The 17,943-nt window shown below is 41.2% G+C and overlaps 1 protein-coding gene across 1 annotated transcript in view; it reads right to left on the bottom strand.

Annotated features, from left to right (window-relative positions):
• Positions 1-6,502: 6,502 nt before the first annotated feature.
• The window catches only part of IGFBP4 (insulin like growth factor binding protein 4), a 38,875-nt gene continuing 27,434 nt past the window's right edge, over positions 6,503-17,943 (bottom strand). The window contains exons 2-4 of the mRNA XM_007437001.4: positions 15,820-15,986; positions 14,025-14,159; positions 6,503-11,634 (exon numbers count right to left, since the gene is read on the bottom strand). Of these exons, the coding sequence (XP_007437063.1) occupies positions 11,500-11,634; positions 14,025-14,159; positions 15,820-15,986 (437 nt within the window). The 3' untranslated portion in view covers positions 6,503-11,499. The remainder of the gene's footprint in view (positions 11,635-14,024; positions 14,160-15,819; positions 15,987-17,943) is intronic.

The following is a 17,943-nucleotide window of genomic DNA, read 5'->3' as shown; positions in this document are numbered from 1 at the left end:
AAAAGCAAAATTGTCCAAATAAGAATAATTGTGCAAAATTGCCTGTTATGCATGGTTCACAAAGATTGCAGATTCTAACTTATGTCTATCCAGAAATGTTGTGACTTTCTTAATATATAGTTGGCTTTATAGTTCCTGCAATATTATATTTTGTTTGACAGTTCATATTAAGTAGGCTGTACCACACCATTTCCCAAATTTTCACTTTAGATGCTATTTTTCCCCATGACTTTGGAGATGGGATAGTCTGAAACAGCACCAGTTCCAATCCCAAGTGAGGGAGACTTGAGCATGGTAGCTCTGATAGCAAGCTAGCTAAGCAAGTCTATTTTCTGAAAACCACTGAAAATTGCAGCTGCTCCATTTCCTTAAAATTTCCAAATCCAGCATTCTTGCTTAGCAGAGAGCCAATGAGCAGGCAGGTTATCATTTTATTGGTTCTCACTTCTCTGGACTAGTAAATAGCAATACGGACAAGAAGGTGATTACGTGGCATGATTGGGAGGTGATCACACCAACCCTAGACAAACATTCTATTCTGAGAGCAACACAGCAGGGAAACCAGTCTGATAATGCCCTCTTCTGCTCAGTTGTGATAAAGTGTAGCTATAGGCAACTGTATAACTTTGGACATACATCAGGAAGATAGTTTTGACCTGGTACTGCATTGCTGCAGAGAAGGTAGTGAACTAAAGGAGCCTTCCCTCCATGTGCACACATTTTCTAATAAAAAATTTGTACTTTCAAAGGAGCAGAAAAAAGACTTTCCTCACAACCTTTGCAAGTATGATATTTGTTTAAAAATTTTAACAACTCTCTTCCACAGTTACCAACAGAATTTGTGTTCGCCAAAAAGTTGCTGTCACAGGAGCTCAAGCACCATCAGAAACAGAGTGGTTGATTTTGTAATGGACAAAGTGTGAGGTTTCTCAGGTGCTATGAAAAACAATTTAAAGAAAGAATCCATAAAGTTTATATGGACTGACATATGGCAAGACACCTTCATATTCAGTTATATTATGATGGGTCCAATGCTTGGTCACCCTCAATCCAAGGTTTCTCAGCCAGGGGAACACACAGCATTAGTGGCATGCAGAAGTAGTTAGATGATATGTAGGCATATTTGTGAATTGCAGCAGAAGGAGAGATACCTATGAGTTTGAATGAAAGCTTTGAACTTATAGAAAAAATGAAGATGCAAAGAGGAAAAGGGGTTCTTATAAGAGATTCTTGCAAAGGAAAGAAATAATCAATACATCTGTAGGATCAAATAAGTCATTAAGCATGACCTGTACAAGCATATATGCACTGATTAGAATGCAGCCAGTCACAAAATGATCACTCTGTGATGGAGAGCCCACCCTTACAAGAAACAGGGAGAAAGTCTCAGTTGGGGCAACTGTCCTACTGATGTCATGCACCTTCATGATCATAAAACCAGAAGACTAAGAATCACTGGCTTAATCCAATATTGTTTAAACTGATTGGGTCCATTCTGGGATTCATTGGAAAAGTCTTCATAGTTCCTCAGGGAGATGACTGGTAATGATGGATGAACTACTCTAAAAATTGGCACAACCACCACAACCAAATTTCCCATTTACAGTACGGAAGGAAAGTCTTGAGGATATTTCAGGACTGAATTTCACATTTTGCAGCCCAGAACATCTGGCCAGTGTCCTAGTTGAAGTGAAGGTCCACCTCAAAGCTTTCCCCAGAAATGTGGGGATTGTGCAGTGATTTCTTGGCTGACAGACCAATGTGGGAAGTGAACCATAAAGGCAGAATTTTGAAAATTGCTAGGGTCTTAAGAAAAGTTATTCTGCTCCTGATAGTTAACAATCATTCATTAAAGATAAGACTCAGGGTAAGGCTTCCTAAATACTTGGTTACCTAGGATGCAATGTGAGACTTCCTAAATACCAAATCTATGCTCTAGCACTCCAAATTCTTGGCCCTTCTCAAGTACTTGCTCAAAGAGAATTACCCCAAAATATTAAGGAAAAAAAGTATCAACACAATAAATCAGTCAGTGAAGGGCTGGATCGAATCACAGGAAGCATCTCTCTCATGCCAGTCAACTGTGGCATAGCATTTCTCTCATGAGGTCAGAGAATCCCAGGGCATTATGAGTCCCTCCTTTGGAGGGCAGACCTGTTTTAAAGGGGTAGGAAGGAAGGGGAATATAAGGATTCAGGCAGCATAGGGCTTTCCCACCAGGCCCTGTAATGGTTAAGGGGCACAAACAACCCATTATACCATAGGATGGTCAGGAATAGACTACTGTGTTTTGTGGTCTGAACTTGTCAGTTTGACCATTCCTGTGCTCAGAGAACAGGGCCAAAATCCTGAAAACATTTTACTGTATTCTGTGTGCACCAAGAGTGGGAGGTTAAATTCTTGGGGGATGGGGGGTGTCCCTCTCTCAACAACCTTTGGGGAGATTTACATGTGAGGGAGCAGCAGATTCCAGGCCTTTTGAGCCTTTCTTTGGTAACTCAATGATTTTCCTGTTTCTTCTCTTTTTCAAACATCTGAATTGCCCAGAGAGGCTGGTGCCAGAGGTGAAGGGAGAAGACTTCGCAAGCTGTTGGCTCCTGTTCAGAATTTATGCTGATGGGGTCCTTGGCCATCTGCCCCCATCTTGAACATCTTTTTCTCCATGTGTTTATCAGCTGAGTCCTTCAGGAAAAGGGGGTTGGGGGGAACAAACAGGCTAAGAGTTCAAGGATAGCTTGCCAAGAAAACGAAGGAGCAGCTGGAAATGACATTTATCTTATCAGCATGTTATTCCCCAATGGAAGGCCCATTAAAATGAATGATTCCAATGCGACAGTCTACATAATATTTGTTATTAGCTGGCACCAAAGATGGGGAGGGTGGAGAATAAAGACATAAATCTAACTTTTGCGCACACACTTCTTGCTGAAGCTTTCATACAAGCTGGGGTAACAATCCACAGTCTTTCTCATTTATAAAAATAACAACAGACAAAAACGATTAAAGCCAAGATTCACTTTGCCAGATTTGAGACTGAGGACAGGAGGAAGGGGGAATAACTAGCTGAGCAGTAGCAGCTGCCAATAATAATTATGAGATTAGTTTTGATAATATACTGAACATGTGTCAGCAGTATTATGTGCTGGTGAAAAGAGACATTCTTGGTTACCCCAAATGAAATAGCATTTAGGTTCACACATTGCACTAATCACATGGCTTGTTAACCATGCTTAATTGAATAAACCACAATGGCTGGCTTCAAACAACATGCAAACCATGATTTGCACACTGCAGTGGCTGGATTGACATAAGCAAAAATTAAGCCAACTGCATTATACTTAAGCATGGTGTGTACACCCAGCCCAGGAGCATCGACAGGGGGAGTTTGGAAAAGTCAAGATGGTGGCTGTGACCACCCAGTCAACAGGTTTAGGCATTGGAAGAGTCAGAGAAAAACTGGACCTGTCAATCCAAGTGGATGGAGAAGAAATATCTAAATGCATTAAAAATCAACCTCTTGGGTTTCCCTTTCAGGTAATCTTTTTAAAAGAGGGAGAGAAAATGACTCCATTTTGTTCTTGTTCTCCCTCTTTGCTCCCTTCTGGAGCTGGTTGGATGCCAGGTGAGGAAGGAGGGAAGCCCCAGCCTATAGAAATCCAGACTGGGGATCAGGGAATGATGCAGGAAGGTACTTTGTGAAAACTGACTGCAGTATGCAATTGATTTTCTTTTATGGACTGAGATCTGAGCTGTGTAACTTTCTGCCCCATGTGTGTGTCTGCAGGGGACCCTGGGTTGACTGAAATATCATTTCTTCTCCTCTTTCCCCCCGCCTCCAACTCCTTTTGTGCGTTCACCTTCCTTTGGTTATTTCACCTTGATATTCATAATGAATTCTTTAATTCTCAATGAGCCAGTGACATTCATCCTGGGGAAAGGGACCAGCCTTTAGCATACAACCTCCAGTCAGGTCAACCTGCTGAAGGAAGGAGGGCCACCAACTTGCCTCTTCTTGAGTAAAGCAGGACAGAGAAGGATTTATCTGAGGAAAAACAGCTGGCGGAATGGAGGAAGCATTACTGAGTCAGCTTTTCCAGGAGTTGCAGAGAGGGTACAGTCGGGTTGTGGATAGAGGGCTTAGAAGTCCCCTTGTGGGAACCAATGGGTGCCACTTCATCGCATCTCAGTATGTGTGCACATCTGCAGCCTCTTACACCACTGCAGTTCATCAGGACAGTTCTGAGGGCTTGGGGGAAAGTTTGCAACAGGAGCCATGTGGAAATACCACAGAGAACCAAATCTGTGGATTAATGGATTGGGTATAAAGCTTGGTCAACCCAGATTTGGATATCTTTTCTTTTTCAGAGAAGAACGTTGAGTAAATAAATCAGTTTAACCTAAGCAGAACACCATAGTGCAATATTTCTCAGCTTCAACAACTTTAAGATATGTGAACTTCAGCTCCCAGAATTATTCAGCCAACATGCTGGGGAATGCTGGCTGGGGAATTCTGGGAGTTGAAGTCCACACAACTTAAGGTTGCTGAGGTTGAGAAACACTGCCATAGTGTTTCTAGAATCATAGTTTATATTTATTTGGCCTATGGTGGAAAATAACACATGTATTTATATCTTTTCCAAACAATAGGAGCAATTTTAACCAGAAAAATATGGGGGGAGGGGAGAACAATTCAACCTCCTCCCTTCACTGATGTCACATCTAAATTGATTGAGGAAGCTAACATGGATATACAAGAACAGGGAAAGTATTAGCTGCTGTATGTTGACCTGTTAAATAGATGTTACAACCCAGGGCAGCATAATGAAAATCTTCCTATGCCAATTAATCAAAGAAATCATTCCATTTTATTTTTTCAGCTACTCTGTAGGATAGATTAGACTGAGAGACCTGATGAGCCTAGTCCAACCTGTGCTTTCCCCCATAAAAGTCTGAGACTATTAGCTTCCACATTACACAAGTCTTAATTATATTTCTATTCTGCTAAAATTATTGTAACATATAGACACTCTTTGTTGTAGAAAATCCCATGTGCAATTTCAATTTCATTTTCAGTGCTATCATAAGACTTCAAGGCTCTCTTCTCCAAGGGAAATTTCCGCTCTGCAAACAAACATTCTGCACTTCCTACTCTTCTGGGTAGAAAATTATATAATTTGAAGACTATGATCAATACTTGGTGAGGTCCTACCAGATTTATTTCTGTTTGGGTGAGAGAGGATTGGAGCTCTACCCACAACGTCTTTTTAATCATTTCTTTCTTTACAAATTGAGTCTAAATAGAGGAATTGGAGCTTATATAGGGTTTAGGAATTGCTCCAGTAAAAACATTGTGAAGGATGATGGATTTTTTTTCATCCCTGAAATGGAAATTCAGTTAAGAAAGAATGAGGGTGATGGGAGAATGCCAGCTGGCTGCCATTTTTGCGCTACCACCATCCTCACTGATTTAGAATTAGGTGTTTCTTCAGGTTCCTGCATCCTCCTCCTCCTCTTTCTCTTGTGATTCTCTGCTCATCCTTACTTTCAACAAATCCTGTTCACAGGCAAGGACCAACTGTAGCATAGCTAGCCAGACACAGCACTGAACAATAGATTGCACAAACAAGGATCTGTCATTGTTGTATATGAATAAAGAATAGAGACAGAGGAAGCGTGTGGCCTTGGGGCCTCCTAGAACTCCTTCATATAACTCCAAATTATGCCTGAATAAGTTCTATTACACTCCACTTTCATGTAATGCTACACACCTTTGCTTTTCATATGTAAGATTGTTCTTTTTAAAACATAAAAAAATTAAAAGTACATGCTAGAGGGGAGGGGGGACTGTTGGTTATTCAAATTCAGTTATTGGAAAGGGGATTTCATAACCCTTGGAGGAAAATCAGTCTTCTAAAGAGGTCATTTGCATTGTGAGAAAATCTCCTCTTGATTTTTCAGGATCACAACAAGGGAGCAAAGATTTAAATTCCCTCTCCATGCCTGCTGAAATCTCAAGCTTTATGTTTTTTGCTTCTCTTTTAAACGCAAATGCTGCTTTTAGTTTAAGCCCGTCTATTTCTTTCTTACACACACTTTGGATCCTTTTCAGGTTAAAAGTGCAAGAAACTTACCTCTGTTTCTTTTGAAGGAAAAGGAGGAAAGAGACATTGCTCCTACTTTCAGGTAAGATGTAGCTTGACCTGAATATTCTTTTCTCAAACACTGGGGGGGGGGGGGTATCTAGTAATCAAGACCACTATAATGCCTGTTTTTCTTACTGTTTATGGTGGTTCTTTTCCTTCGTATTGGATTATCTCAGTGTTTTTCAACTTTTCAACTTTAAGAATTCTGGGAGTTGAAGTCCACATATCTCAAAGTTGCCAAGTTTGAAAAACACTGGATTCTCTGGAGCACATGGAATGAAATATTTCTCCATCTCCAATGGAGGAGGAACCTGGAAATATAAATGTGAAAAATATACACCCTGGACATTATTGATTTTTTTTCTTTTATTTTTACTATTTATAAATAGCTTTCCCCAGAAATGCTCAAATTAAGTGATATACAACAACTGTAACATTTTTAAAAGTTTGTTTTTTAAAAAAAATACAATTAAGAGCAATAAAATTCACAGCAACAAAAACATTGCAACCAATATATTAGCAAATAATCACAGCACTTATTGTATGCAAAAGCCTGACAGGATGAGGAGAGGCACTATACAGAAGTATACAATACTACCAGATTTGACTGGTTTAAGCATGTTGTGTGAACAGAGCCACTGGCTGTGAAGATATCCTGTGTTCCCAGATCTGAAACAGAATGTATCTAGTAGGACTGTGCCTGCTTCAAAATGGATTCAGGAGAACTGCTTTGGACCTCATGGGATTTTGAAACCTGCACTTCTCTGCTATTCTGCTAAGGAGATTGACTGTTAAAATGTGCTGGTACAGTGGTACCTCTAGTTACGAACTTAATCCGTTCCGTGACTCTGGTTGCAACTCGAGTTGGTCTCAAGTCGAGGTAAAGTTTCCCATAAGGTTCAATGTAAATACGGTTAATCCGTTCCGCCCTCCGAATTTGGTCGCACCACGAGGCAAATTTCCCCATAAGGTTCAATGTAAATACGGCTAATCCACCCTCCGAATTTGGTCGCACCCCGAGGTAAATTTCCCCCATAAGGTTCAATGTAAATACGGCTAAACAGTTCTGAAACATATGCATTTTATTTTTAAACCTCAAAAACCTTCCAAATGCCACAAAAACCTTCCAAACACCACAAAACACACCACAAGCCTCACCGAACATCTCCTTGCTACCACGATCTCGCCCACAGGAAGCCGCGACCGCGTGGCAGCAGGGAAAATGGCCGCGGATCCGGTTCGTAAGTAGAGGCGGAGTTCGCAAGTAGAGGTAAATTTTTGGGGCCGGAGCTGGTCGTATCTTGAAAAATTCGTAAGGAGGGGCGTTCATAACTAGAGGTACCACTGTATTTTAAGAGTTGTGTTAATTTTCAAACTGAATCATTTTTGAAGGATATACAGCCTTAGTAACTGGTGCTGAGAAATTCAGTCTCCTCTCAAGAAAAGTTCACCTTCAGCATCTGGGGTCTAAACAGAAAAGCATTGTGGCTTCCATTTTTGACACCTAGTTGAGCATTGGTTGCGATTGTCCTGAAAGGTGTTATGTTTGATGTAGTTTAATATGAAATAGTGCAATAGGATGCGTAGCTATTCAGACATTAGCCGCACTGAATTCAGTGGGCTTGACTTTCAGGTAACTGCAGCTTAAAAGATGCACTGTACCTACAAAAAAGCAATAAAGAAGGAGTAGGCAACCTGAGGCCCCCAGCTCCCTTTTGTGGCCCCAGAGCGCCTTTGCACCACAGCTGTCAAAAATTAGCAGTGCCATTTTGAGACAGGAAAAACTCCAAAACTGTCACTCATCTCTCAAAGAAATGTAATGTCTCTTTTTAAAGAGAACTCTCTCCCCCAATCCCAGGGAAAAAAGATGGAAAACCTTGACCTGACCTACTTTCCATCATTGTCCCATCCATTATGCTCCCTGGGGAATTCTGGGAGTTGAAGTCCACACATGTTCAAGTTGCCAAGGTTGAAACACACTGCCATAGAGGTTAGGGCAACCTGCAGATGTTAAAAGATTGCTCACACTCATAGGAAGATACAGGCCAAAGCCTGTAGCTGTAGAAAATATTACAGGCAATATTAAGCTAGCTAGCAATAACTAATGTTATGCCACCATTATGGACTATATGAAAGTTCACATGTTTCAATCCATGACAAATGCTGTATTTCACCAATCAGCTAGATTTGGAATAATAGCTTTTCCCAGACTGGTGCTCACCAGATGCTGCTGGGAGATTATGAAAATAGAAGTCCAACAATTTGAAGATGACCAGGGAATTCCGGAGTTGCACTCCTAAGGGACCAGCATAGACCTGCCGTCTTCTAGATGCTCTGGCTACAAGTGCCCCAAGCAATTGCCAACGGGCACTGACCACACTGAAAGGAATTGAAATCCAAAACCTTTCAGCAGTGGATGGCAGCCAGCTTCAGATTCAGTAGATCTGAATCTACTCTCTCCCTTCCTTTCCCAGAAAGAATTAGGTCCCTCAGATCCACATAGTAAATACCCTAAAACCAATTAAGAATTTGCCACACAAAGAAAACCCAAATTCTGATCAACATGAGCAGCCTGGGTTTGGAAATAGTGGATGATCTGCTATTTATTCCTCTTTCCCTAGTTAGCTCTGTTAGCTATCAAGTTGACAGGTTTATTGGGAGATAGTTGTTGTTTATAGATTAACTGAGATAAGATTCAACCATGTGTTTGTTTTCCTCGTGTTATGAATTATTTTGGGTTTTTTTCCTTTTTATTCCTTTCCTGTTTGTCCTTTCCTCCCTTTTTATTGTTCAAGTACTATCTTTCCCCATGTTCTATCTTTCACTATGTTTTTGTTTCTATCTTTTGATATATTATTGCCTTAGTACATTCTAAAAAAAGAATCTACATTTAGAATAATGTCATTTCAGGAAGAAAGGCTGCAGCTGACAGTTTCAGTTCCTTACTCAAATACTTTCTTTCTAAAAGGAGGCATCTAATAAAGGTGACAACATTCAGACAATGATTTCTCCACAGGAAGTCTGAAGATCTATAGTCCAGGAAGAGCTGGACTCCATGGTTTTTCTAATCAGGTAATGAGGTCTTATACCCTTGGAATGCAAAAGACTTAGTTAAAAGATAGAGCTACCAGTTGAGAGCTAGTTTGGTGTAGTGGTTAAGGCACTGGGGTAGAAACTGGGAGACCGGGAGTTCTCGTCCCACCTAGGCACAAAGCCAGCTGGGTGACCTTGGGCCAGTCATTTTCTCTCAGCCCTAGGAAGGAGGCAAGGGCAAACCACTTCTGAAAAACTTTGCCAAGAAAACTGCAGGGACTTGCCCAGGCAATCTCCAAGAATCAGGCACAATTGAACAGAAAAAGAAAAAAAAAATCTACCACATGTTCTGAAAACATGCTTCAGGGTCACCTTCTTAACAATTTGCTTATCTGGATGTTCAGACCAAATTATATAGTGTATTTTGCTTACACGATGCAAAGAACTTCCTAATCTAATGGGAGACAATTAAAAATAATGAATTACTTTGCACCTCATGGAGATTTATTTTGTCCTTTTAGAGGCAAAATATGAGAAAATTGCCCCATAGAGAATTAGTGGTTTTGCAACAAATTTTGGCAGCCCAATCTGAGGACTTTTAGGAAGCTCTGCAAAGGGGGCTGGGAGTCTGTGATCTCTGGATTACTCCCCCAAATGATGCAAATTCCACTCGCTAATGAGAAACATTTCATTTGGGGAAGGGATTCCTTGTCCCACAGCAAGATTGCCTGATGCTATTACTTTGATTGCCCTCTAACTAGAAACTTTTAAAAACTCACAAGAAGGTTGTAAACTGGAAAAAAAGTGGCCTTCTTTCCAGTAGCAATGGATGCTGGGCTCTAGGATGGGCAAATACAATCTTTTGTGCTCTAAACATTTTCAGCTTTGTTTCCAGATTGGTTTGGAACTACTCCTGGGTTGGGTAGATAACTTAATATCAGGGCTGAAATTACTCTGCACTTGGTTGGAAGGAAAAAGAAAGCAAATATCTGTGTACCAGGTGAATCTGAATCTTACCACCAATGTAAATTAAATCTACAGGGCAGTTTTAAGGGTCCAGTCCTCCCATTATTTTATTAAATTTTTAAGAAACAACAAGCTAAAGCCCATTCCTTGAAAATGTTGCTATAGTCCAGCTCCCATGCCAATTTCTAAAACTTCTTTTGTCACTATTAATACAAATTGGAAGCCCATTATTATTATCAAATGCCCTGGAATCTCACTTTTCTAGATTTCAAAGTTGCTATCTTATACACCAAAGATCATCTTACTCTGTTTGAAAATAAACTGATTGGTGATTTACCTATTGCTCAGGGAGGATAGAATATCATCTGGATTATACCAGCCTGCTGTTTTTCTGATTTTTAAAAAAATATGAAATTGATGATACAATATTTATAATGATTATGTTTTATGATCTGTGTTTTGGTAATTGTATCCCTATACCTATTTTGAATATGAATTAACAATTACAGTTCTTTTAAATTAAAGCAAAAATAGCAAATAGGAGGAAATTATGCCTAGAAGGAACATCCTAAATTCAAACTGAAGCTCTGATATCCTGATGGAGAGACATGGCCTTGGAAACAAGTTTATTTGGTCTTTGAGTCCAAGAGGTATTTTTTTTCACATGTTCAAGAATACTCTATTCTATATCGTTGCTTTACGTGTTTCAGGACTAAGCCATGGCAATGAAAACCAGCTCCAGGACTGAAGGCCAGTGTTCCATGGCTAGAAAATGAGGCCTTCCCAGTAAGCATAATTTCTCCCATCCCAAATATAATTTATCCCTTGCATTAAGGAGATAAAGTATATTAGGATAAAAAGAAGTCCAGGCACTACTGAACCAGCTTGTGTTTTAGTGGACCCCTAAGAAGCGTGGGGAAAAGAGCTTTGTCCCCTGCTCCTCTTTTTCCCTTTCTCAATGGAGACCTTGGAAGAAGAACCAGTTCCCCAACAGTTTGTACTCAAAACAAGAGCAGGTCTACTCAGAGGAAACTCTCAAAAGGCCCATTGAGGTACTCAAAAGTAAAGCTTTGTCATCGGTTGTCCACTCAAGTGGAATACAGTTTCCAACGTCTGTGAAGAATGAGCTGTGGATGCAAATAGCTACCCAGTTAAACAGCAGAGAGGTGTGGGTTGACTAAGCCACGTCATGCTTAGATTAATGCAGTTATTTTGAGGGGAGGGGCAGATGCCACTGCCATTATCATTCCCCCTAAGGAAAAAAGGGCATTGTGGTAACTCCTGTTTGCATTCCATCTATTCATCAAACACTAAGTACAACGAGTTCCTTGGTCTCATTGTCCACTTATCAGCCTGGTCACTCTTGCACTCCATCTGCAGGCTGATGGCAATCCAACTCTCCCTTCAACTCCAGACTTCCTGGCAACTTAACCCCTGTCTTCCGATCCACACACCAACATTTCCCTCGCTGCCCATCCAATGCTGGGTGACACTGACGGAGAAAGATAAGAGAGTTAATTAATTCCCGGATTTTAAAAAATGATACAATCCTACTAAGAACCCATTCTTCTATCCCTCTGCTCCTCAGTAATTATTTTGGATACCGTAGCCTTGTGACATCGCCTTCATTTCACCCACAGCCAAGGCAGCATAATCTTCAGCTGTTCCGTCTTCTCCCGACACGATGTTAGCTGACAATACAATCTAGCATGCTTCATCAGTGATGTGGCTACTGGTGTGGTCAAGAAGGCAATCTGCCCAACTCCTATCGTTCATTTTAGCTGCTGCAAGCAATTTACCTGCGTAATGCCTAGCCAATGCTTTCAAAGAATTGGTTAGGTCTTCCATGGTTTCTTTATAAATATGGGTTCAGGGTTTTTTTAAAAAAACACTAGGATTGCATTTTAAGAAGCAGGAGAAGAGTGTTAGTACTGTGCTGCGCAGAAGATCAATTTAAACCAGCAAAAGAACCAGAGTTCTGCTAGCTGTGTGATGCTGATTCTGTCACCACCAGATGCAGTCCAGGTTTTCCACTGCTTCTGCTAACAAGGAGTTTTGCACGGCTGTATCTTTCACTATTTTTATTAAGGAGGGGAGGGGGCAGTGCTATTTTGCCTATTCAGTTCCAGATCCATGACCAGCCACAGGCTACTTCCAAGTGCTGCCAGCCACAAGGGCAAAACTTGCTACCAATGTTGCCATTCCCATGCAGCACAAGTTGAGAACTCACTTGTTACTGATAGCTCCCTCCCACTTCATCCCACACCCCACCTCCTTGCCTCTGACCTGTCAGCTGGAGTACTTCTGGACTGGGGTTTAGTCCTCTTTAGAAGAGTGCTAGAGCCATGTTCAGAAATAGCCGGACTGACAGGTCAAAGGTACAACATACCTCTAAATCTGTGATCTGTTCGCTGGGCAAATTGACAGATAATTCAACACACTGTTCCAAGTACCTGCCTCTGCTCACCCTATTCTGCCCTACCCCACATTAGAGAAAGTTGTGATGGTTGTTTTCCAGTTGGCAGGCAACACTTGGTGGAAGTGGAAAGGAAGCTAGGAGAATCCACCAATTGCTTTCCTTAATTTATCCCACATCAAAGCAGTAAAAAAACAGCACCCTTCACCAGCCTCATTACTCTGCTAGAATAGGGCTCAGCAAATTTTATACCAGCATATTTTTTGCTGGCTCAAGGATTGATGAATAGCACTTGAACATGGCTGTCTGGCCATGCCCTAATTGTACTTAGCCTAAGGATGGAAACATATTTGGCTTTTAACAGGTGAATTTCCATACTTCTATACTTCTCATAAAGGAGGCATCAGCAATTCTGTGTTTGTACCTTCTTCCTGCCAACTTAGTGAGGAAACCTATCTTGGGCTTCTGTAAGTGCCACGATCATGACAAACTTCATCCCACTTTACTCAAAAAGTAAAGCAGGGGGTGGGGGGCAATGGTGCCTTGGTAGTCGGTGTAGCAGTGCTTTCCTCTCTATTAATTTTATCTGGGCTACTGAAAAGATATCAAGTTAGCATTTGCCTTATAGAATCTGAAGCTCCAGAGCTGGGATGAAGGGAATGGAGAAATGGAGCCACAGGAACTCAAAAAAAAAAAAAATCAACTACACCACAGCTGAGCTGGAAATAAATCAGTTTGGTTCTTCAACATTACTGATACTATGGGAATACAGAGGTCCAGAGGTACTTTTAAACTGGCACTATGTCTAGTGTTTTATTTGGAACTGTGCTACCAGCCCCACACAAAGCAAAGGCAAATAGAATGGCAGATAATGCTGTGGGGAACCTACCAGGCTGATGGGTGGCCACCTCACCAGCCTCCTGATAAATCTGTGTTTTCTGATCAGCTATGCCTGTCATAACAGTCATTTTGTAAGGATGCCCAGAGCATATTTTCAGAATGTTCTCACTAAAATTGCCGTCTATCATATCAGAAAGATGCTAGGCTGGGAAAGGCTGAATGATACCATGCCAGTTCTCAGAGTCAGGACAGGTTATTTATTGGATATTGGGATGCCCTGCCCACCTTTTGAGGTATCAGGACAGTAAGCTGATTATTATATTATCACAGTTAGCAGCCAGAGGGACCTTCTGTCACCTCATAGGTTAAAGTTGGGGGAGAACAGAGAGTGGATGCTTTTTGCATCCAGGTTTCTCAATTTTGTTGATCCATTATTGGAGTTCTATAAGACAAATTGAACACACATGAGTTGTCTTAATGCACAGCTAATAATAGTTCTTAGCAGGTACTATGCATTTCTGAGTTGTAATAAATTAAAATGTGCTTGTAATCAAGGGAATTTGATTAACAAAAGTCACCCACACAAAATAAAAGGCTACCCATGACTTCCCATGCTTCAGGGTTACCTGCTTGGGATGGAAGTTTCCATTATGGTCACAGTTAGGGATGGGGATGATGTAGAGGTCCTCATGGGTTCGGGTTTGGGAAGCTGCTAGTCTCTCTAAGGCTCTCTGAAGCTCACTCTGACACAAGCCTTGAACCTATTGGCAAAACAGTAGGAGGAAGTACAGTCAGAACACAGGAACAAGAACTGTGAATGTGTGCAATGAAATTATCGCAGAGTAAGTTTGGACATCATGTTTAGCTGGGCTTACGGGTGAACTTTTTCACTCTCACCAGCTGGCCTCTCCCTGGCATGGAGGTGGCTAATGAGCCATCCATGGCTTGATTAGTCAAGCTTAGTGAAATATTCAGAAGGGGGACTTTGGATTCATTGAGGAATCCAGGGAATAAATAATTTGTTCCTAATTAGTTAATGGCTTGTTTTGTGTCTTCTTCTGAGCTAAAGAAAATTACCAGTTTGGTCATCATGCAAAATTTTATTAAAAGGGTCTGTGGATGACTTGTTAGCTGCACCCATAAGAACCAGCAAGCTCACTCTAAACCATAATACTGACTAAGTATACAAAAGGTCTCACATGGGGAAGAATGACCACAACTTCATAGCACTGGTCTGAATGGGACATAACACAATCTCATCTCCATTTCCTCCATGATACCGCACAGTAAAAGTGATGGAACAAGTTGCGTCTCAACAGTAAAAAAGTCCTGGTCTCTAACCAGGTTAAAGATAAGTTAGGCTGCAAATAAAAGATGAAAGTGATTGTTTTATTCAAGTGATTTTGATTTTGGCCAAAGCCCACATGGAGCTGAACCTACAAAACTTATGATCTTCTCAACTGAATGCAGACATTTAGGCTCTGTGTTTGAGGGACTTTTGCTGTCTTCCTAGAATCAACCATTGGGATTTCATCAAAATGGTAGCCAGAGTTTTTCTAATTTTTTTCTAATGTGGCCACTGGATGTTTTTTACTTGATTGAGTACCCATGTCATATGGCCTGATGAAAGCCAAATTGTACTGCTCTAGTGCAGCCTTCTCAAATCTGGTATCTTCTAAATGTCATGGGAATTCTAGAATTTGTAGTCCTAGATATCTGAAGACACCCAGATGAGAAATTTGTTATACTGAAAAAAATTGGAAAGCTAGGGTCTAGTTGATTTCATGAAGCTACATTTCAGTTTTCAAACTGCACCTGTTCAAAAGCCTCCTGAAATACCATTCAATAAAGTATGCTATTAAGACTAAGAGGAGTGTTAGACCTTTGTATATAGTCACTTCCTCTTTAAGATACTGAGATATATAGTGGAAGACTAAGACTCATTCCAGTTCAAGCAACCACTTTCTCTTTGCACTTTCTCGTTTGCCTTCTTATGCACACCCTATTTAGCAGCCTTTTCCCCTGTCTTCAGAACCACCATGTATTTAAAAATTACATATAATTGGGAACCCTCCATGAGTTCAGCTGGTTCACTGGACTAGTAGTAATCAACACTGGGGCAGGTTGGGAGTGGATTTTATAAAGTAGCAAGAAATAGAAACAGAAATACAAATATCGCTTGTTTTAAATGTTCTTAATCACATTCTTCTCCAACCCTCCAAATGCATCAGGCTAAAATTTCCAGAAATTCCATGGCTGTGCCGGCGGGGTAATTCTGGGACTTGTAAGTCCAACACATCTGGAAGGCATCTGGAATGTTGGGAACTGAACAGCAAACCTGAGCGACAAATGGGAAGAGCCTAATTCAATGAGATGTGGTTTCTGTTCCCATTCCTCTGAAGAAACACCAAAGCCCCTCACCACCAGCCGGGTGTCCTCCCGGAGAGCGAGGTTCCCGTGGCTCCTCATCTTGACACCGCTGTTCATCCGTTCCCGAGCTCTTGCTTGTTGTTTCTGCAAGCATTTACGGTCATGGCTGCTGCAGGGGTTGAAGTTGTTGGTGGGAGGGAGTTCAACCTCTGCCTGCTCTAAAGAGGAACAAAGTCAGAGGACATGACAAGGGTCAAAACAAGGTGGATTGATCTTGGGAGAGTGTTTTAAGAACATGCCCATCCCAATTGTTACCTGCTTTTCTGAAAAACCGGCTGCATAAAAGTTTCCTGCATGTGCTTTGTTCCTGTTCACAGGAGCAGAAGGGAGTTCTGGCAGTTCTAGCCTCAACCAGTTTGGAGGGGAGGCCTCCCAGATCAGAGCTGCCAAAATCAAAAGACCCACTAGATGACAGCAGTGTTTACTCTGTCTTTGTCTCCATCTGGTGGTCACCCAGAGTTTTGCAGCCCAGCTATGGTAGCCCTATTAGTTCTCGGTTTCTCCAAAGAGAGATGGCTGCGGTTGAAACCTTTTTGGAGTTCATAACCTGCAATCTAGAAACCTTGCCCAGTAAGCTCATGGTTATATCCATGGATGGATTCAACAGTAGTAGAAGTACTTTCTGTCCTGTATTGTTACACTGAGTTTCTATAGCAATTTACAGTTTCCAGAGACAAACAGTGTTGAAGTTTGCTCAAAAGTAAGTGCTGCTTGAATAATGAGGCAAAGGAATGCATGCTCAGAGGCTATTATGTTTTGATACTGTTGGCTGTCAGAGGAGTAGCTTGGATCCATATGGACATAATTAAGCTTGGCACAAATAAACTCTAGGACAGATATGTTTCCAGCAAACTGGACTACCAAAACAGTTCTTCTCCCCCCCCCCTCCTTAAATTCTGCTTTGTTTTGGCCAACGCACAAGCCATTGGGACTTTGTCTCCAGCTTTCTCTCCTAGTCCATTTTTCTCTTCAAAGTCTTGCCCAATTGGCTGCCTCTGAGTTTTCAAACTATGGCCATTTTCTCTTTTCAATTCTCCTTTTCCAAAAAGGCTGAACCCAAGTTTCCAAGAATTTTTGTACAACTTTGGCTCAACTTCTCATAAGCTGACAAACACTGGAGATGCGCTTGCATGCTTGCAAAACAAAGAGATAAGATGTTCTCCACCAGTGAGACTTCCCTCTTTATTTGCTTTACCCAAAAACTATGTTTTTCAGCATTTTCAATGTCAAAGCTGGAAGGGAGTTGGAGATCATCTAGTCCAACCTCTTGCCGAATCCAGGAAACCATTATTGCTGCATAGATAGATGCCAGCCTCTGTTTAACCAACTCCAGGGAAGAAGCTGGTTTAGATATGACAACTCCTTGTCAGATTCGGTACCCTCCTAAATCAAAAGTTCCTTTGTCTGTGGGGACAGCATTCATACTAGCCACTAACACACATCACACTACCATCATTTAGCATAACATGAACAAACTATAGTAAGCATCAGATTTTTACACACCTCTCTTGCCCAAGAAATTCTAGTTACACAGAATTGGGATTAAACATCCAATATACTAATAGTGGGGGCAGAGTCATACCACATGCTAAGGCACAATGTTGTTTAAACCCAGCCAATGTGATTTATAAACTCACTTTACTGCTTAAAACATTGTGTGAATCCAGTCAGGACAGATTATTCCCTAAACCATAATTAACCAAGTTGGGCTTAATGGGCTGAATGAATATGGCCAGTAAGGCTGTGCATAATGTTCCAAAGCATGCTTTGCAAATATGCCCCCTCCAGAACAAATGTGCTTGATGACGCATCTTTTTTCAACAGTTTGCAGAGCTTTAACCAACAGAGGGAAGCCTAGAGCTACAGGAAAGCCAGGGGTTGTTTGCATCTTTGCCGCCTATATACAATAGCCCAGGTGAACAGCAGCAGTTTACAGGAATTGCCTTTTCTGAAGTTCCAGTAGAAAGGCTCGTAAAGGCAAGGCCAGCACTGTCTGGCTTATTTCCCCTTTTACGTTACTAAGCTGCATCAGCCTCCAGCAAAAGTCTATTTTGCTGATCCTTCTCAACTGCACATCTGACTTTCAGTTTGATCTATACCTCCAGCTTTAGCCCA

Source organism: Python bivittatus, unplaced genomic scaffold, assembly GCF_059951505.1.
Source record: "Python bivittatus isolate LINGU-HERP-01145 unplaced genomic scaffold, Pbiv_v1 ctg000410_np1212, whole genome shotgun sequence".
NCBI classification, from domain to species: domain Eukaryota; kingdom Metazoa; phylum Chordata; class Lepidosauria; order Squamata; family Pythonidae; genus Python; species Python bivittatus.
This window is presented reverse-complemented; position numbering and strand designations above follow the sequence as displayed.